The sequence below is a fragment of the Pituophis catenifer genome, unplaced genomic scaffold, assembly GCF_029215685.1.
Source record: "Pituophis catenifer annectens isolate HBS135680 unplaced genomic scaffold, rPitCat1.0.hap2 SCAF_2, whole genome shotgun sequence".
Lineage (NCBI taxonomy): Eukaryota > Metazoa > Chordata > Lepidosauria > Squamata > Colubridae > Pituophis > Pituophis catenifer.
The window spans coordinates 131,670,782-131,693,031 of NW_027256882.1; the positions used below are offsets into that span (position 1 = coordinate 131,670,782).

General features: G+C 45.9%; 1 protein-coding gene across 1 annotated transcript in view; it reads right to left on the reverse strand.

Annotated features, from left to right (window-relative positions):
- Positions 1-1,679: 1,679 nt before the first annotated feature.
- The window catches only part of UBALD2 (UBA like domain containing 2), a 31,681-nt gene continuing 11,110 nt past the window's right edge, over positions 1,680-22,250 (reverse strand). The window contains exon 3 of the mRNA XM_070937551.1: positions 1,680-3,554. Within this exon, the coding sequence (XP_070793652.1) occupies positions 3,234-3,554 (321 nt within the window). The 3' untranslated portion in view covers positions 1,680-3,233. The remainder of the gene's footprint in view (positions 3,555-22,250) is intronic.

The window sequence follows — 22,250 nt, forward strand, 5'->3', positions numbered from 1 at the left end:
AGAACCTGTCAGAACTTGCTGGATTTCACCCCCGGTCCTTGGTATGAGAAGCAAACCATAAATTAAAGAAGTTACCTCTGAGCACATTCCCACTCTCCCATGCCCGCAATCCTAACTGAATTACAGAAACAAGTGTAAAATGTACATCAGAGTTATGTAAGTCAACAAGCCAGTTCAACAAGCATGCAATTACAGAAAACAGACCCTTCTGCCCCATGTTATGTGGCAAAATTTTTCATTTGAAGCACACGGGCAGTAGAGGCTACAAACACATTTTAGACAAGCTACAGCTTTCAGCCTCTTTGGTTTACATGATGAGCTGACTGTTGACAGCATTCATTTCAAGCCACACTCCAGCAGAGCTGAGAATCAAGGCTCTGCTCTGGCTCATTCAGCTATTACTGCGGCCTTAGAACCATATTGTCAGGCTTTTGTGTTAAATCCAGGTCACCAAAATCAACTTTCAACTGACATAAGGCGATTAGGCAAAATGTTAACATTACTACTGAAATTCAACTTAGGCTGATCAACTCCATGGCTGAATCTGGTTCTTCGCTTCTTATTCTAACGTTATCATCTCTGGACATCAACATGCTGCCTGGGGACAACAATCAGCCTGCCAACAAGATCCTCAGCACTTGCCAAAATCCCTTCTCTACCAAAGTTTAAATCATTTGAATTGAAAATCATGCACAGGAAGCTGGCACCCTCAAAGCAAAGCAACAGCCTCAAGCATAACCAGCACTTTCAGCAATGCTTCTGGGCCCCACCTTATTCCCACAAGGATTGTTAAAAAATAGAATGGGGGGAGATGGTAGCTCAAAAGCTATGCTTTCCATTACAAAGACATTTTGTTATTGGCCACACTCAAGAAGGCAGCTGGTCTGACAGCACCGTTCATACCCTCTCAGAATTGCTGAGATGCCACTATTCTGAAAAGACTGAAGATCCCTTTCAATCAGAGGTAGACAACTGATAACATATGGATGCATCGATGTTGTCCCTCTACATTGTAGTCAAAATACTCCCTGAGGGATGAAGCTGAAATTCTCAAACCCAGCTTTCTTCTTTGGGTGATGTAGGTAGGGTGAAAGGTTGGTTTTAAGGGTGAAATTCATTTTTAATACTTCAGAAAGTTTAAGGCACTCACTGCATCCCTTGCTAAGGGAAGCTCTCTGTCACTAAAAGATATCATTCGAGACTCTGGAGAAAGAATTATGTCAGCTTTAGAGGTAGCACATATTGTTTCCTGGTGGAACCACAGGAAACTTTTTAAAAGAAAAAGAAAAAAAACCCAACAACTCAACAAAGGCAAAGTGCCACCACTCCCTCTGGCCTTCTCTGTAGGTTACTGGGTTATTCAGTTTATTCACCGTTGGCTCTTCCTGATCCTTCCTGGGCAGACTGCTCTGTTAAACTGTTCTGGCTAAAGAATGTGGCATCAAAGTGTTTATTTTTTTTTAAAAAAAAAAAAAACCTGCCATGTAACAGTAATTCTGAAGGAATGCAAATATAATACTGACAACTATTGGCTTGTATGCACAAACTCAGCTGGCAGTTGCAATGTTACCTGTTGTCTTCTTATAAATTCTTAATTATGAGATTTAAGAGACAGCTTCTATTTTTACGTTGAGGGTCTCCAGCAACAAAGAATTGAAAGGACAAAAAACAAGGACCAGTCAGATTAAAAAAGTGTTTTTTTTTATTTTTAAATTAATAAAAAACCTTCAACCTGTTTAAGCAAGATTCTGATTTTAAAACCTAAAAAATGTAGAACCTCAACTCTTAGCCTGCCACTGGATTGAAGGGAGCGTTCGGGAGCCTTCCTTCAACAGATCCATCTTCTATAATAGCTCGTGTCTCCGTGATGCATATGCCTTTGAAAATTTCAGCTGTTTCCCCTTCTGGATGAGCCTCCCCAATGCTTAAACATTGTCCTTTTTAAAGGGAATCAGCCCGAGAGTTGAAGGGGGAAAATTTTTCCAAGAAGGGAGGGAAGGAGGGAGGGAGGGAGGGAAGGAGGACAAGAAGATATTTCAGTTCATGGTAAGATACAAGTTTTAGTGATTTGGGATGTACCTGTTGCAGCCATCATGAAAGTTTCAATAGGCCAAAATGGGGAAATGTAGATAAAAATTTGTACTCAACTTAGAGCATCTTTCCCCTTCTTAAAAGAAAGGAAAAAAAAACAACAACAGCAGAAGAGAACACCAGCAAGGGGGAAAAATCCAGCCTGCTGCAAGGAGAAAGAGCTAGCTGGCTATCAAAATTATTTTGTTAGAGTGCACATATATTAACTCCTGTCCGAGACATGAGAGAGCAAAAAATAGACTTCTTATGTGTACACAAAGTTGTGGGCCAAGCTCAACATGCTGTTTGAAGAGGAAAGTCCCCAAAGTGTCTAACAGCAGAGGCATTTTGCCCTAATTTATTTATTATCAGATTCTCCTGTAGCTCACAGGAAAACTCTGTGGAGCAGCCTCTGCAGCATAAAATTAACAACAAAAAATCACCCCCACTTTGATGGAGAAGGGAGGCTGGATTCTTTCAGCAGATAATCTTCTGCCGAACAGGCCTGAGACAGGCCCATGTCTCAGCTGCAACTTCTTCCAGCCCTGGTCTCTTCATACAAGGACAAGGGCAGCTACAATTTTGGACGCGTGGCTTCCTTCAATGACTCTTTTCCCAAGGCCCCTCAACCCTCTAGCTGCTACAGGTATTGCCACATCCCCGGGAACCAATGGGAAAAGAAGAGGACAACAAAAACAAGAGAGCCCCCGATTTTTGAGCCCCCCCCCCACACCTACATGTTTCAAGGGAGGCACCTTTATCCTGTTTTCAAAGCAGCTGCCTCTCTTTCCAAGCAGCGTTCTTAGAATACCACCTGGATCTTTGCAATTCCGTTGCTTTCATTTGTGATGTATATATACATTAGATATATTTATATATTTATATATTATAGTTATATATTTTTTTTTCTTTTTAAAAAAGAGAAGAGACCAGTTATTAACTCTCCTGAAGAGCGGATAGGGGAAGAAAAGAAGAAAAAGAAGAAAAGGATCATGGGGATAACTGATGACATTTCATCAATTAAAAAAAAAAAACTATAAAATATTCCAGTGCGATCTTCAGAGAAAAAAAAATGCCCCCCCTCCCATTTCCCGTGCCTCAGATTTGCCATATCCTCTTCCCCCCTTGCCCCATCTTCTTTCCCATTCCAAAAACGTCAAGTCTTATCTCTGGCCATCCATTGCTGCCATGGCTTTCTGCTGGGGGGGCGCTGGCTGAGACACAGGAGGCCACATGGGCTGCTGATGGTGGAGATGATGGTGGAGATTGTGACTGGTGGGTGATGAAGGAGGGATCCAGGCAGGTTGGTGGTTGGGAGGCGAAGAGGCCCAGAAAGGGCTGAAGCTCCCTGGAGGAGAACATGCCATGGACGTAATGGGACTATTGCTGCTTTGGAGATTCTCTGAAGTCCGCAGCTTGGAAAACATTGCTAGAGCGTCTGGGAAATTGGGTGGTGTGGCTGGAGTATTGCTGGGTGTGCACATCTGAAGAAGACAGAAGAAGAACAGAATTATAGTTAATGACTCCATCACTTGATCAACATGGTATCAATATGGCAGCACTCAGAAACAGTATTTAAACTAGTCCCAACAACTCTCTGAAGATTCGGTAGTTTTCTCTTGCCAAACACATGATACCTTCTAGCTCAACCTTTTACATCTAACTCAAGTGAACAGACCCAAAGGTGCTTTTTTTGAGGAGGCAATTGGACTTTCGTGTTTTTTCTCTGAAGATGTTTCACTTCTCATCCAAGAAGCTTCTTCAGCTTGACAGGATAGTGGGGAATGGAAGGATTTATCTTCCTTGCAGACAGTTGATAATCTGCATCCTTTTAGATGGTCCTTGAAGCTCTTGGAGGTTTATCTTTGGCCTCAGGGTTGCCGCCCATCGCCGCTGCCACCTATCACTGCCTCCGTGCACCCCATTTTTGGCCTCCACACGCCCCATTTTCAGCCTCCGCGCACCCCATTTTTGGCCCATTCCAGGCGGCGGAAATAGGCAGTGGCAATCCCCACCACCTGGAACGGGCCAAAAGGAGGCCGAAAATGGGATGTGTAGAGGCCGAAAATGGAGCTTGCAGAGGTAGCGATAGGTGGCAGTGGCGATGGGCGGTGATCCCCGCAGCCTGGAACAGTTGACGGGCTGATCCAACCGCCAATCAGCTGCTCGTGCTAAATCAGGCTGTGAAGCTGACCAGGCTGTTTGCTGCAAGGAGGCAAATTGCTGGGAGGCAGATTTTTTTCCTCTTGTTTTCCTCTCCAAAAGCTAGGTGCGTCTTATAGTCCAGAGCGTCTTATAGTCTGAAAAATACAGTAAATCCTTCCATTCCCCACTATCCTGTCAGAGCTGAAGAACCTTCTTAGATGAAAAGTGAAACGCCTTCAAAGAAAAAACAAGAAAGTCCAGTTGCCTCCTGAAAAAAAAGCACCTTTGGGACAACCATGTCCTGGATGATTGAGAATCTCTACAGACATCAAGTGAACAGAGTTATAATTTACTGTTCCACATTAAAATCAATCCAGTTTGACCATCATCCTCTATTATGTATTCCACATTTGTTAATGGAAACTGAATAGAATTTTTATTGGCTAAATGTGATTGGACATAAAAGGAATTTGTCTTGGTGCATATGCTCTCAGTGTACATAAAATAAAAGATACGTTTTATTTTAGGAAAAAGATATGTTTTACTTTAGGAAAAAGGAAGAGAGGAAGAAGACACTATCTGTGGTACCCCTATATTCCGAAACAACTGGTCTGTAGAAGATAACAGCAGCAATAATTCAGAAATTAATAGATGTTTTTCATAAATTGGCTAATAGCTTGCTAGCTTTATCATTTAAAAATTCTTCTTGAGAAGCACAATTTAAAGGAAAAGAAAATCAGGCTGGAAAAAATATCAGGCTGTAGAAATAGCTGTTACAGCATCGATAATAGGGAGAAGAGCAAGGGGCACGTGTTTAAACCAATAGAAGAACAGCTTGGCCCATTGTCCCTTTTTTTGTCCCCTTGACCAATCTAGTTCTGATCAAAGCGCTAAAATCTTTCACTTGATATTAACATAAAAGCAATCTCATGAGTGATACTTTTCACAAGCCTGCAGTTATGAATAGTCAGGGTTAAGCAGGGTTTTCAAAGGATAGTTACTCTTCTGCTAAAGGAGGAAAAAACTGGCTCTCTCAAGCCTGACTTTTATGGCAAGAAAGTTTAAGATCAAAGCTTTAATTTGAAGGAAGCCTGAAAATGAATAAGGGAGGCAAGAGTGATTGACTGCAAAAGTATTCACACTAAAGCTAGATTCTAATGAATATATATAATCAAGCATATTAGGAGTTAAGTATTGCTGCCCAGATTATAAATAAATTGCAGGTGTTCCTGAAGCCGGTTAGTCAGTGGAAGTTAAGCGTTTTCTGCAACTGGAGAGAACTGATGACATTTCTATGGATTGCAAATCACAGGAATATTTTAGCTGCAAGGAGAAGCGTACGGGTAAGTTGTACTGCAAATTTTCACTGACCCACAACTTCTGACATAATTCCAAAGAATGAAAGAGAGTTCCATATTCTATGCCATCAAAGCAAAGCATGCAAATGAGCATTAATGCATACACTTTGCATAATTTCCATTAACACAAAAGTACTGTAGAACTGGTGATTTACAGTCATGGGCATCACCAATGAGTAAACTCGCTCTTACCAGGACACTTATATTTTCCTATGTGGAAAAGACAGCCCTCTTGTATGCTGTATCATAACCAGGTTCCACTTAGAGGGAGGGGGAATTCCTGGACTTGCCCTTGCACTGTTATTATTATATCTCATTAGCATCCCTTCTGGCCCTGGGTGCTGCAGTACACTTCTCAATCCATCGAGTCTCCTCCCTTCTAGCTCTCAAAAAGAAATGATACTTCTGAGAGATAAGAAACGGCAAGATATGGTGGAGTTTGGAATTATGCATGTAATGAAACACTCCCAATTAATTGCCCCATCCAGTTTTCAGTCTATTGTACGGCATCTTCACTGCGTCCAGCACTGCACAAAACTCTCCCTTGGTGACTCAATCGGGGAACTAAATAGTAGGTTTTGAATAGTTTAACCCAAATCAAATCATGTGGTCTTCTGGTGTTTCGGTGCACACAGGAACCAATTCAAACATTTTTGTTCTGAAAATAAATTCTGTGGTGGAGGAGGAGGGGGTTTCCTTGGGAAATGTCAGCAACAGCTGGGAAGGCAAGAAGACCTTGAGAAGATGGTGGAGGTGGGGTAGTGAACGAGCCATGTGAAGAGGGACCAATGCCCACCATCTTACTCTATTTGCCCTGTAACATCAGTCCGAGATCCTGCTAGGTAAAGCTTCTGCTACCTGCTAAAACAACCAAGAGTCCAGGGTTTTTTTCAGTTGAGCTGCAGCTAATCCAAAAGAGTTCAGCAGAAATTCTGTAGTACAATCAGTTCAGGTTTCAAAGAAAAGATTTTCTGTTTTGTGCACCTCCCAATTTCATCCTTCTACTTTGCAATCCACTTAGATGCTCTCTCAAGGATTCCTTTTACTAAAAAGACACTCTTGCGGTTACAGAAATTCCAATGAATTTAACAACTGGAGTGGTCCGGATCTTCCATTCTAATTTAGGTTCTAAAAAAGATTAGCTACCTGGACAATCAATTAATGATAACACTGTCATTCCAGTAGGTGAGAGAGTGGATGTTAAAAAAAAAAAATTAATCTACCACAAGAGTCAATCGCAGCAATTATTGTTCTCCCCAAAAAAACTGTCCGCAGAGAGACAGCCATAAAATGACTAATGTGATGGGGCACACCATCTTTCCTCTCACACTCTTTGCATTCTGTCATTCAATTCGGGATGCAGAAATTCATTTTGTGCCTGACCTCTGCATTAAAAGCTAACTATTCCAGGGCAAGGATGCCTTGAAATAAAACTAAACCCAATATAAAGATGCTTTAAGACTGCTAAAAGCATACCATACAAACCTACTGCTGGATAGTGATAAATGTACAATAAAAACATGTTAAGAATTATTAATCAAGGAGTGTAAACAAAGGATAACGTTTTGGTTCTATAAACTGCAGGACAAAAAAAGCCTGACCTGAACACTTCCCTTCTGCATTGAGCAGATTCCTCCAGAATGCTCCCATCCCAAGATTTAATGCCTTCACCCAAACTCTTTGGGAGGGCCATGCTTTTCATGCTATATGCCAGTGATGGTGAACCTTTTCAGCACCGAGTGCCCAAATTGGAACGCATGTGTGTGAATAGCCATGCGTGCGCCAAAGCACTAGAAAACTGAAGACCAGCTGGCCGATGAGCATACATGCACTGGCCACCTGGTCTTTGGGTTTCCTGCACACGCATGCGCACCCGCCAGCTGGTCTTCGTGGGTGCTGGAGCTGGCCAGCTGGTCTTTGGGCTTCTGGTGCTCCGGTGCGCGCAAATACCAACTGGCCGGTGTGCATGCGTGTGCTGGAAACCAGAAGAACAGTTGCTGATGGCTAGCATGCCCACAGAAAGGGCTCTGCGTGCCACCTCTGGCACACGTGCCATAGGTTTGCCATCACGGCTATATTCTATATGTGAGCCGTGGTGGCACTGTGGTTAGAATGAAGTACTGCAGTCCACTTCTGCTGATCACCGGTTGCCAACAGTTTGGCAGTTCAAGTCTCACCGGCTCAAGGTTGACTCAACCTTCCATCCTTCCAAGGTGGGTAAAATGAGGGACCCAGATTGTTGGGGGGCAATATGCTGAGTCTGTAAACAGCTTAGAGAGGGCTGTAAAGCACTGGGAAGCGGTATACAAGTCTAAGTGTTATTGCTATATTCTAACTGGGTATTTTAACACTGTTTTAGAAACATTCTGCTATTCTGATGGCACAGCCTGGACTTGGTCTACCACCCCGGCAAGTGTTCAGACCCCTCAATGCCTTCTCACTGTCTTTTAAAAAGCTACATTGAAGTCCTCAGTTTGAGGTGCACCAACTTGAAACAGCAAAGATGGAGGCCTCCCAGCCTACATCTGGCTGTTACACAACATGCTTAATTGTTGTCAGTGCTACCATCTATCTTCCCTGCTGGGTGAAATTCACACACATCCCTTTGTTTTGAGAATGAACGTAGGCCTGCTGTATTCAGTTTCCTAATTTTTATATGTTGCATCAACTCAACTTTTCTTTTTCTTTTTATAAATGAGGTTCTCTCTCCCTCCCCTTCACCCTTTTGAGAAAAAGACCCATTTTAGCTTGAACGGCACACTAAGAAAACTACCATTTCATTCTGGGTACTAGCCAAGGCTGAATCTATAGGGTTAGAGGACAGGCACAGAAGAACTGTACCAAACCGCTGTTCCGCATGCATTACCCTCATTCCTCCTATAAAATGAAACAGGTTGAAAATTAAGTGGATTTATATGCTCACCAGTCATTTACATTCAATGGCATACAGGAAAGCAAGTGTGCCCATTCCCCAACCCTACTAAAAACAAACACTCCCTGAAACTCTTCCAGCCAAGAGACTGAAAGCCTGCCAATAATGTATGCTTATTAAGCCTTGCTCACCCATTATGATGCACCTGCATAATGAGATGTACCCATTTATTTACACAACAGTGTCTTTCCTAAACAGCAACCAGTCCAGCACTGTCTTTCAAAAGATATGATCTGCAATTTCTTCATACCATGGGAATGGCTTCTGTATGTTTTCATTTACTTAGCAAATGTTCTATATGATCATTTCTGTACACAAGCTAGAGAACTGTACATCCTTTCATGGATTAAAGCTTATAGATTGAAGCTCAGTTGCCTCCTATGCAGTTGAGTAACAGCTACTACATGTTTCCATCAGCTGAAAGTATATTTTAAAAAAATCTTCATATTTTGTGTCCTTGGTCATATAAAACATTTCAGGGTGTAACTTTTTCTTCAACAGGCTAGTTCCAGGACTAGTTACAATTTCACCCTGTTCCTCGCTAGTATCCTGAATTTTTACTAAGCTGTTTACAGATTTTGCATTAACTTGTTTTAGACTTCTGAAAACCCTAGGATTCCCCAAACTTAGATATATGCATGGTGTGTATGTGTGCGTGTGTGTGTGTGTGTGTGTGTGTGTGTGTGTGTGTGTGTGTATACATATACATACAAATATATACATTACATACGTGTGTGTGTGTGTGTGAAAGAGTGAGTGATAAATCAAATGATGTAGTTGTTCATCTTGACACATGATTCTGGGTAGCAAACTATTTAAGAATGAAAACAATTACAACAAATGCAAAAAATTAAAATACGCAGCATAACATAGCCCACAATCTCTAATACAGCCAGGAGACAGGTCCCCTCACACACCTGGAGCCACAGGCTGAGGCTGTATTGTGGACAACGCTTTCAGGAATCACAAAGGCTGCAGACAGTTTCACTTCCGTCGTTTATCCTGCTCAGGTTCTCTCTACCCATATTCTGAATTGCTATCTAACCCTTTGCCAGGCTAAGCTAACAATGTGATATTTCAAGGTCAAACACAAGGAAGACTTCTAGGTGACTGAAAAGATGAGGCTTGACAGTCTTGTGACTTTAGGGACAGGCCCAGACTGTTTGCCCAGCAACAATATGGAAGTGCTTTGCCACTTTCTTCCTCTATTTGTTTGTTGTAGTTGTTTTACTCCTAAACTTGTAGCTTTCAGGTTTCACAGGGACCTCCTAACCGGGTGTCACCTAGGCTTCATTCTGCTCAGCTTTTTCAAATCGGCCAAGGCGAGCCAACTTTTGCCATTTGATTTCTAGCGATATTTAACCCCATTTCTTCAGTGTTGTTAACGCTGTATGGCCATTACTTCTTTGATGTTTTGTTATTCTTTATGGTACCAACTTGCCAGCTTAAATTCTGGGCAAACGTGCCCTTAATGCAAAAATTTTAGCCTTTCTTCACAAAAGACAGACTCTGGGGCTCATGTTGCCATTTCCCCCCAACCAGCAATAATAGAATAGTACATTACGAAAAACTAACATCAAACTCAAAATACAGTTGCATCTACTCTCTTTCTCTCTAGAAAGCTGGGGCCACGTTAACAATAGCATAGTGACTGAGCAGCAGCGTAACCACAACAAAACAGTTACAAAACAAGCTAACAGTGGCTCTACTCCATCTTGCTATTCTGAATGAGTTACAACCGATCTCTCACTACTCCTGTCCCCTCTCCAACACCTCCCTCCTCTCCAATCCCACATATAACTAGGCTGGGAGAAATCCATCATCGAAGAGGAAGTCTTTTACATTATAGAGAACCTCTGTTTGGGTATATACACAGACACAAATATATACATATGGGTGTGGGTCTATAAAGAGGTATGCAAACAAAATACAAAAAGTGAAGCTGCTTTTTAACTTTAGGAACAAAAGAAGCTTCCTGCAATCAGTCAGGTCCATGACTTCTCTCTCTTTTCCAGCTATGTCCCTTCACATAAATGCATTGTGGGTTAGGAGGACTGGGGCAGAGATGTGGGCTAAAGCAAAATCATCTGTTGCATATGTGGAATGAGCTAGAATGGACGTTGTCTTACCTGAACGTCCTTTTTCGGAACGCTGCGTATACACTCCAGCATAGCTCAGGGTTAAATCCTCATTTCTGCCAGCAACTGAGAGAACCTTTATTTAAATAACTTCCTACTCTGTGCTCTCACCACGCCCCTTTTGCACACAGTTCCCCAGTCTTGAACGAAGACACAGCGTGTTAAACACAACAAGTTTATTAAACCAACCAGAAACAAAACACACAAACCAACAAAAGAAACCAAATGGGTGGGAAATGGAGTGTATACGCAGCGTTCCGAAAAAGGACGTTCAGGTAAGACAACGTCCATTTTCCAGAACGCTGCTACTACACTCCAGCATAGGGACATACCCAAGCCTAATTCCCAGGGCCGGGCAAACCACCACTCCCCTCAGAGGAGCCAGAAACCACAGTTTGCAGCACTCTCCGACCAAAAGACGCCTCCGCCGAAGCGTAAGCATCAATGCGATAGTGCCGAATGAACGGCGACAAGGAAGTCCATGTGGCTGCTCTGCAAATGTCTAACACCGATGCCTGGGTAGCCCAGGCCGCCGAGGTGGCAGCACTCCGGGTCGAATGAGACTGAATTCTCGCAGGCACAGGGCGCGCCTGCCTCTCGTAAGCCGAGGAGATGCAGGCCTTAATCCAACGACCAATAGTGGCCGACGACACCTTCTTCCCCATCGAAGCTGGATGAAACGAAACAAACAATGCCTCCGTCTTACGAAAAGACTCCGTTCTGCGAATGTAGCGCCTTAGAGCCCTGCGCACATCCAGCGTGTGCCAAAGAACCTCACGGTGATGCCTGGGCGATGGACAGAAGTCCGGAAGAATCAGTTCCTGCGAGCGGTGAAACCAAGAGTTAACCTTGGGGGTAAAAGCAGGATCCAGTCGAAGCACAACAGTGTTAGCCTGGAAAATGCACAAATCCTTCCGTACGGATAAGGCCGACAGCTCCGATATGCGCCGTGCCGACGTAATAGCTATCAAGAAAGCCACTTTGAACGATAGAAATTTCAAAGAAATAGAACCCAGCGGCTCAAACGGTGAAACAGTAAGGGCCTGTAAAACCAGCGCCAAATCCCAAGAGGGATAACGGTGAACGGTGGGCGGCCGCAGGTTTGTAGCTCCATGAAGAAACCCCCTCACCCACGGGTGATGGGACAGGGATGTGTATGGAGGAAAGGAAAGCACCGTGGCCAGGGCCGCCACCTGACGTCGAAGGGTAGCCGGAGCCAGGCCTTTGCGCAACCCCGCTTGCAGGAAACCCAAAACATCCTGGATAGTCGCGGACGTCGGATCCACATGGGCCCCCGCGCACCAGCAGCAAAAGGCCCTCCACGAGGCTTCATAAATCCTTGTTGTAGAAGGCCTACGGGCCGCCTGAATCGTCCCAATCACCTCGTCTGGCAAACGGCCCTTCCTCAGGATAACGCGTTCAAATGCCAAACGGCCAACTGGAACCGCTGGGGCTCGGGGTGTCGAATGGCCCCTTGACGCAAGACAATCCGATGAGGAGGGATTCGCCACGGCGCCGACGTCGAAAGTTCCACGAGGTCCGCGAACCACTGTCTGCGCGGCCAGTACGGCGCCACCAGCAGCACCTCCGCCCTCTCCACCAGCAACTTCCGGATCACTCGCTGAATCAATGGCACTGGCGGGAAGGCGTACAGAAGGCCGGCCGGCCAACTGCATCTCAATGCATCTGTGCCCTCTGCGAGCGGCGTCGGAAATCGCGAGATGAACCTTGGGAGTTGCGCGTTGGCCGGGCTGGCGAAGAGGTCCACCACCGGCTGCCCGAAGCGAAGTGATGCTTCCTGAAACAGACTGGGAAGCAGCTGCCACTCGGCCTGATCGATCACTTCTCTGCTGAGCCAGTCCGCCCGAGTATTGGCTATCCCGGAGATGTGATCCGCTCGGATCGATGCCAGATGAATCTCCGCCCAGCTGAACAGACGCTCCGACTCGTGCATCAGTCTCCGCGACCTCGTCCCTCCTTCGCGGTTTACGTGCGCCTTGGCGGACGTGTTGTCCGTGAGTATTAGAACGTGACGGCCGCGAATCAGGGACTTGAAGTGTATCAGAGCGAGGCGGATCGCTCGTAGTTCCAGCAAGTTGATACTGTGAGTGCGCTCCGCCGGAGTCCATTGTCCCTGCGCCACTTGTGCCTCCATATGGGCTCCCCAACCATGGAGACTGGCATCCGTGGTGATCACGATCCGGTCTGGCTCCAGAAAGTTGCATCCCCTCCGAATGGCCGTCGACTTCCACCAACGTAGCGATAGGCGAACTCGTGGAGGGACCAGCACCCTTCTTGACGAATTGGAGCTGCGGTCTCTCTGAAAGGGGAGCAGGAGCCATTGCAATGGGCGAGAGTGTCTGCGCGCCCATGGCACAATGCGGAAGCATGACACCATCTTCCCCAACAACCGGGACAATGTCAGCAGTGGTACCGACCTCTGGGCTAAGATCTGGTCCAGGAGTGCCAGAATGCTTCTCACTCTGTCTTCTGACAGGAAGACCTGCCCCCTCCCAGAGTCTATCACCGTCCCTAGATGCAAAATCGAGGTTGAAGGAACTAGGTGGCTCTTGTCCAGATTGATAGTGAAGCCGTGCTTCCTGAAGGCCGAGATCACCTGCTCCATGTCTCGCACTGCCCGTTGTCTGGACGAGGAAAGGACCAGCACATCGTCCAGGTAACAGAGCGCCCTGACTGGAATGGCACTGAGTGTTGCCGCCACCACCGCCACCAACTTGGTGAAAGTACGGGGAGCCGAAGAAAGACCGAACGGCATTGCACAATATTGGTAATGACCGCCCGCATATTCGAAGCGAAGAAATTGACGATGCGAAGGCAGCACTGGAACATGCAGGTAGGCCTCCCGTAAATCCACCGACTGCATCAGGTCCCCTGGACGAATCGAAGACAGTATCGAGTGAAGGGAGTGCATTTTGAATCGACGGTAACGCACCGTACGATTCAAATCTCTGAGGTTGAGAATCCCTCGAACGCCCCCTGAAGATTTTGGCACCAAGAACAGGACCGAATAGAACCCGGTTCCTCGTTGATCCACCGGCACCGGTTCTATCGCCCTGATCTCCAAAAGGTGTGAGATCTCCTCCTCCATCAGGGTGCGACAGTCCATGGACAGGGGCACGGGGCATCTCAGGAAGCGTCGAGGAGGTCGATCCAAGAATTCTATCGCGAGTCCGTCTGAAATCGTGCGACGAACCCACTCGTCCGACGTGGACTGGTCCCACTGGCGATGAAAGGATTGAAGTCGCCCTCCGACGGGACCTGGAGTCGGTGAGTCATTTGCCCCTGCGATAGGGCTTGGAGTTGGCTCCGCGGTAGGGACGCTTAGAGGCAGGTTGAGGTCTGCCACGGTCTCTGAATCGTTGCCTGTCTGTGAAACGTTCTGACTGCTGGAACGGAGGTCTGTAAGTGGAGGGGCCTCCCTGCCCCGAGTAAGACCGAAAGGGCTGACGCTGCGAGTACGGGGTATAGCGCCTGTCTTGCTTGCGAGAAGAGGAAGGCATAATTTTACGTTTGTCTTTGTCCTCCACCAGGACCGGATCCAAAGCAGCGCCGAACAGGTGGGAGGCCCTATACGGAGCCGCCGCCAGCTTCCACTTGGCTTTGATGTCCGCCTTCCACGGGCGAAGCCAGAACAGACGACGTGAAGTAATGGAAGCTGCCATCGCCCGGGATGCAAATTTGACCGAGTTCAACGAGGCATCTGCTGAGTATTCCGTGGCGGCGATGATTTTATTGATATCATGCAGCATACGCCGCTCCTCTGGCGGCAGTCGTTCTCGGAGCTGTCGCAGCCAAATCAGAGATGCACGATTGAAGAACGACGTAGCCGTGGCCGTCCTGACCGTCCAAGCAACTGCTTGATGAGACCTGCGGAAAGCCAGTTCGGTACGCCTGTCCTCAGATTTTAGACCTTCAAGAGGATCAGACGATACCATTGACTGAGAAGTGAGACTAGCGACAGGGGCATCCACAGCGGGCAAGTCCAACAGTGCATCCAACTCAGGTGCCGAACAAAACAATTTCTTGTCCAGGTTACTGGGCGCGGTAGACGACCCAGGTTGGCCCCAAGGTGCCTGCAACACATCCGTGAAGAGTTGGGGGCACGGAATGAAGTCCTTTTCCTGCTTTACTTGTTTGAACAAGGCGTCGTGCGGGCCAGGCTCGGGTTGGGACGCCGGGGGTTGAGCCCCCACCGACCCCAAATTGGTTGTCTGCCGGGCCTTGTGGAGCAGGGATTTGAATAATGCGGGCCGGAACAAACCCGTGAAAGCCGGGGAGTCAGGAGGTAGGTCTTCATCCTCCGAAAACTCGAGGTCCTCTGGCGCCTCCTCCTCCTGATCCGAAGTTTCAGACGAATCAGAGTCCAGACGGGACGGGGAGCGGGCCCTGCGAGAACCCGCAGTCCCCAACCCCCCAGAGGAAGTCCCCGCAGGGGAAGTCAGTGCTGCTGTTTGAGCGCCAGCCGCCATAATAGATGCCAGAGCGGTGGAAAGCATCGACTGGAAATCATACTGAGGAGGGGGCGGTGGCTGATCCACAGGGCGAAGCCCCGCAGCCGTAGGTGTGAAAGTGGCAGAAGGTTGGCGTCGTGGAGGCGGTAGAGAATCCAGACCCACTAACGAGACGTCCGGCATCGACTGGGACACGCCTCTCTGCAACGCCAAAGGCCTGAGTTGGACCGCCCTTCGCTCCGGATCCTGGGGAGCGCAAGAAGACTGAAGCGCGAGCCCCGCGTCCCGGCTTGACGAGGAAGCGGAAGCCAGTCTGGCCTTCTCGTATTGTTTCTCCAAGGCCTTATGACGACGGAGCTCATCTTTGTCCGCTGAAGAAGACTTAGAAGACCGGGACTTGTGGCCATCTGCCTTGGACCGCTTGGCCGGCTGCTTTTTGCGAGATTTGCTTGCTCTGACCGGGCTGGCCTCCTGCTCCACGTCAGAGGAAAATGATGAATCCGCCATCATAGAAGCCAGGGGCCCACCTATGTGACCAGGGGGCGTGGCTTTTTTTTTTTTTTTTTTTTTTTTTTTTTAATTAATTTATTAATTTATTAATTTATTTGGTTAATTAATTGCACAGTCAATCAAAACTCTCTGGCTCAAGGAGAGAGAAAGTGACTGGATAGACCACTAACAACTTGGGTCGCAGCGCGCTCAGACACTTCAGGGCCCTAGCCCAGGCCAGGCAGGAGGGCTGGCTTTGTAGGGCAGATAGCCTTAAAGTCGCCCCCCCCCCCAGCCAACAGGGGGAAACAGCTGGTGGGGCCAATTAAATCTCCTTGACTTGGGAGAAGGTGCGAGCGGTGACACGCCTGTGGACGCCCCAGAATGGGCCCTCTGAAGGCGAACAAACTTATGGGAGTCGGGCCGCTCCACGCGGTCAGACAAAATGGCTGCCGCCCAACAATCAAAATGGCGGCCGCGCGGCTACAGCGCGGGGATGCTGCGGTCCCACGCGCTCTCCAACGGCCTCCGCTGCACCCCTGGCGCCTCTCCCTAGGTCGCCACGTGGAAGGGGTCTCCGGCCGCTTGCCCAGTCACAGGAGGGTGGCGAGCGATGTTCCGCCACGCCGCGCCCTCCGGAAGCCTTATAAATGCCGGAACGGAGCCCACGCGGCAATCCAACGGCTGGCCGAGACGCCGCCCGCAGGCACCTGACGGGACGGTCGTCTGAAAGGCTCCGTGGCGGTAGCGCGCCCGCTAACCGCCGTTTGCGATGCCCCGCCACTCGGCTCTCTCCCCAAGCAATCGGTGTGGGGGGGGGAGCGCAGCCCTCAGCCGACTCCACCGGCAGTTCTTAATCAGCCGGATCCGCCCCGAGGGGACAGAAACCGGCAGCTGTGAGCGCACGCAGGCGCTGGCTGGGACGACCTGGATCCCCAGGCACGAACCCAGCTAACAGCAGGCAGGCAGGGAAGCAAAATAAACCAATTTACAAAAGGGGAAACCCTACCAAACCGAAAATAAAGAAGGGGCTAATCAAAAATAAACAAAGGCCTAACGCTTACCTCGGAGCACAGAGAAAAACCCTCTCAGTCTGGCAGCAACTGAGAGAAAGACTGGGGAACTGTGTGCAAAAGGGGCGTGGTGAGAGCACAGAGTAGGAAGTTATTTAAATAAAGGTTCTCTCAGTTGCTGGCAGAAATGAGGATTTAACCCTGAGCTATGCTGGAGTGTAGTAGCAGCGTTCTGGAAAACAGACTTCCCTTGCCTAAGGCTCTCCAGAGATGTGATGGACTTCAAATCCCAAGCCCTTGGCCACATGGCATTATTGATACTCAACTTACCTGAAAAGAAACCAAATTGAAGGATATTTAAATAATATGGGTTATATAAAATTATCTTCTCTACAAACGTATTATTTTATAGTAGCCTTTCATCTGAAGGGCTCTAGCAAGCTTAGACCATGGTTCTGGTAAGTCAACGTTATAAACTGTGACTTGCCCATAGCAAGCCAATTGAAGGAAGGGGATTTGACTAGATCTGGGCCATAAGGTAATGTAACGACGTCATGTTGCAAAACAAAAAACAACATCAGCTCTGTGATAGGTAGACTAATCATATTAGCAAGCATCAGACTGCTTTTCCTTCCCATGTACAAACAAATTCAGCCAGCAGCTTGCATCATCACAAATCCTCTGGAGGGGCTGAAACAAAAAGACTGCACAAGTCTTTCCCTCATCCAGCTTTTTTACTTCCTGGTAAGCTGTGACCATTCCATTCTAATTATAACTTCTCAAACACAAAAACACTTTTTCTACTGTAGAAAAACACTTTTTCTACCTGGTGCTAGGATGATTTTTTTTAAATATATATATATATATATATATATATATTGGTGACATTACACCTCCTTTTTTCAGTGGGAGGTGGGAAAATGGTGAGGTCAGGTTCAGGAGGGGGAAAAATTGAATTATTCTCTATGTAAAAGAAAAAAGAAAAAATACGAGAGAGATGTAGAACTGGGGGGCTCCCCGACCCCCGGTTCGGGGATTGGCACCGGGCTGTGGCATGCCAGAAACTGGGCCAAGCAAACAAGCGAATCCCCATCCGCAAAACGCAGGCAGCATGTGAAACCACATCCTTCCAGTCTGCAGAAAAACCTCTTTCCAAAGAAACGGTCCCTGGTGCCCAAAGATTTGGGGGCCACTGATACAGAATATATCTGAGATATAGAAATACCAGAGATATAAAATTAAGCTGATATAGAACCAAGCAGAGCTAGATTTAACCATAAAACCTCACCAAATGACTGGGGGGCAACCATGCTCTCTCAAGCCAAACTACCTCACTGAGTTATGGGATAAAACTATGTGTACTGCCTTGGATTAGATGGAAGAAAAACACTAACAAAAGATTAGAAGAGAGAGAAATATTGGTCCAAACCCTGTTCCTCAATCATTTAAATTTTGTATTAAAATAGGTGATTAAAACATATGATTAAAAAGTGCCAGGGAGCTCTTACACATAGCCTTTGATGAGCAAAGGCATCTCACATGCAATCCAGGCAATTCCACTTTATTTGCATGGCATAAATCTGGCATTCTGTCTTGTGAAAGTAATTAAAACGAAAAGGATAGATTGCCTGTCCCGGCTGCACCACCCCCATCCTTCCATCTACTTTGGCCAGCCTGGAAGCAGCAGGCCGAGAATAGGAAAAATGGAGCCTGTCACAACAAAGAGGTTTCAACCAAGCGGAAGTGATTGCGTAATGCTCCACATATGTGGCTCAACCTTCCTGCTTGCCCTATTCACACATCAACAAAAACAATTCAATGGACTGAGTTCTGTGGCATCAAAAAGGCATCATCACTAACATTTATGGGATGGCTAGTCAACCACACTTCTCTTTGGGATTTTTTCCCCCTTGCTGCAAAGAATAGAAATGTTTAACTAAAGTCGCTCTATTCCCAATCTTTTCCAAATATATTGAGTTACAGTTCCTATAATGCCCAGCCATCATGGCCAAGAGTTCAAAGTACCAGAAGGCAAAACTACAGCTAAATAGGCAGAAAAACTAGGCTTGGCCTCTCTTGCATAAAGCAGCTTAATTGCCCATGGAGGGCAAAGTCTTCTTTAACAACAATAGGTGACTGAAACACGTAAAGCAATCCAAATAGGGAAAAATAGCCTTGAGCTTGTTATGTTGGTATTTATCTCTCGCGCACAGACACAAACATCCATTTGTATCTATGCACAGAGACACCCACGAACTTCACAGACAGTTACTTTTATTTCTGGAACTTGCCCTGGAAACTGCAAAACTCCCAACAGTGTCAATAACCAAGGAAATATTAATTAGCATTTCTTGTGTGAAAGCATTTATGTGTGCCAGAATGATCAAGTTACTCAATTGACTTTTCGTAAGTCCACATTGTGCTAGCACTATCTATGTGAGAAAACCACCATTTGAACCTGAAGCAACTCTGCATAATTAATGTATTGTAAAATAAAATTTACCTTTAGGGGGTTAAAAAGGGAGACAGACAAACAGACATTTAGAACAGACCAAAAATGGCTCATTACAGTAGTTTAAGAAGGATGCAAACATGCAGATGAGCACCCCAGCAAAATCAGGGATGGGAGACCAATACCATAACTAAACTAAATCAATTCCAGACTACACTATAACTGGAGGGTATAATTTAAAAGTTCAGAAAATTGAGGATTCCTGCATAAATTAGCAGATGAGCTTGCTTTCTGCCTAGTGTGGCCCTTTCATGCAATGAATTTATGAATGTTTGAAGATTCTAATCGATAAGCATCTGATAGCCAATGCCCCACAGAACTGCAATCAAATCACACCTTCCTTATATAGGCAATTATACACTTGTATGCATTTGCTATAAAATATTTTTTACTCCGGAAAGCTCAATTGTACAAAGGGGCAAACTGATCTTCTGCACAGAAGGAATGTGCTCCTTTCACACCAAGTTCCCGTTGTCCCTAACATTCAGGAAATGTTTTGCATAATACAATGTCATTGTGAACCACAAGAGGTTTGCAAATGTTGGAATGAGAAAATGTTGCAGTTGAACAGAAAGCAAACGTTACGCTACACTGTTTTGAGTTCCAAGCCAACACTAATTCCAAGTTTATTATGGATCGGTTTGTCCACTTGCTTGCTTTAAATCCAGAAAAACATTTTCAGTGACATCTGGCCTAAGCAAAGGGTTTTCCTGATATTGTTCTTTTGGCTTTGGATTTTGTTATCCATGGAAGGAAAGATCCTTTTTTTTCTCTCCCCATTAAAGATCACAGAGCTCTTCCCCGGCTTCCAGGTTTTGTCTGTGCATTTGGTCTTTTTGAGCTGCAGGATACAACCTTTATAACATGAAACTGCAGAGTGCAGGGCATTTATGTGCACAGCACTCAAAAGTAAAAGATTCCAGCATGGCTGAAGAGATTTCAACACCATCTCTAACGTATAAATTAAATTATTCATTCTAGCTTGCACCACTTCCTATTTATCAATCTAATGGTCTCTGGCCACAATCCATGAGCCTCTTCAGCAACTTCAATATGCTATTGCTTTTTTAACACAATTTGCAGGTCGGTGCGATAAAGCAAATAAGTGGCTGTACTGGATGGTAATCATTCAAAGCATACAGGAAGTATGATTAAAGGCAAATTCTCTTGACTTATTTCTCAGAGAAATTTAGTTGGTAAATAAAGCATTTGCCTTTGTCACATCCATTTATATCATTCCTGCTCTACCTGCTGGGAATTATGCAAGGCAACCAAGCTCCCGATCCCTTGCATCTTTTCAAATGCAGTTTGTATAGCCTAGGGCTCAGCCGTATGCAGCTCTTTGGGCCCTTTGCTGTGGCTCCCTGTCAGGTGATCCCACCACTGGCTGGCTCCGCCTCTTGCCCTCCCCTCCCAGTCACTCCTCGCCTGGCCTAAGAAGGTAAGGGTGACGGGGGGGGGGGGGAGCGGCCAGGACAGAGAGATACAGAGAGGGGGGGAGGGAGAGAGAGAGAGAGAGAGAGAGAGAGAGAGAGAGAGAGAGAGAGAGAGAGAGAGGGAGAGAGAGAGAGAGAGAGAGATGCCAAAAAGATTTTGTGGTCCCAGTGTTTTTTAACAACTGGTTCTCTGCCCTAATGACTGGCTGGGTAGGCGTGGCTAGGGGGGTCATGTGACTGGTGGAAGTGAATGACATTGAGTTGGCCACACCGAGCCTGGTTTTGTGGCTCCCGATGTTTTCTCTTCTGTGGGAAACAGGTCCAAATGGCTCTTTGAGTATTTAAGGTTGCAGACCCCTGGTATAGTCCCATGATCAATCTACTGAAATCAAAAGCAGGTGGAACAGCAAACGTCTCTCCTCTTGCATCAACATATGCTTGATTCCTATAAAATAACCTATACAAAAAGGCATCCCAAGCCAACAAAGGCATTTGTCATGTTTTGTTTAGATTGTCAACTATATGCCCCTTTTAGGCTTACAGATATTTAACATCCCTACTTGAAAAAACAGCCCAGTGGGAACTGAATCGCAGATTGTCCTATTTCCTCTTGGACTCTTAATGTATATATTGTGAGCAGAACCACTAAGTTTATAATTAAAGCAGTTGAGCTAAGAACCCGTTATATCAAACAGATTAGACCATCCTGTAAAGGCAATGTATTTTTCTGAATGTCGATTCTTTGCATTTACCATTGCATTTTCTTTTATCTAGTTTACCCTGGAATTAAATCCTGTTTATTTCATTTTTCTTTCATTCTTTTGATATGCTTGTAAGACTAACCAATTAATAAACTACCTACCTACTTATAAAAAGACCAAAGGTTTGTAGTTCCAAACTGCATTCCCAGACATTGACAGCAATCTGTATCTATTTGTTGTTGTTGTTGTTGTTGTTGTTAGTTGTGAAGTCGTGTCCGACCCATCGCGACCCCATGGACAACATTCCTCCAGGCCTTTCTGTCCTCTACCATCCTCTGGAGTCCATTTAAACTCACATCTACTGTGTCTATAAGGAGTTGAATGTGGCCTCCACACATTCTGAATTTCCTATTTTTCAAGTCCAAAATGAGAAGTCATGGAATCAAGAGTGGAACTTCTTGCCTTAACTGGCCCTTTTCAACGCCATACTCAAAGCAGATTTAACCAGATTAAACCATCTCAGATTGAGAGCTACCTAATCTCCACCTGAAAATCTCCAGTTAAAAGGGGGCCTTTACTATTGGATTTTCTCACGCCCCCCCCAAACCCCTCCCAACCAGAATCTGTCTTCCTGTAACTTGAATCCCTTATTCTGTATCCTAAAGTCTGGAAAGAAAGGAAACTGGCTGGGCTTTTTGTTTTTGTCCCTTGTTAGCATTTTGCCATCTTCACTTGGCAACTGAATTGATGGTGCTTTTCTCTTTCTTTTAATCTGGATGTGTCTAAAATGGCACTTTTTATTATTCTTAGCAGCCAACAATCTCAGTTCGCTCAGTGTGAGAAAAGCAAAACTCAAGAATGAGCTGAGAATCATCCAAACTAATCATTCTCAAAATGTAGTCTGGGGAGCCCTGGAGGTCCCCAAGACCTTCTCAGGGAATTCACAAAGTCAAATAGATATTCTCTGCGTCCTTTTGGTTCTTT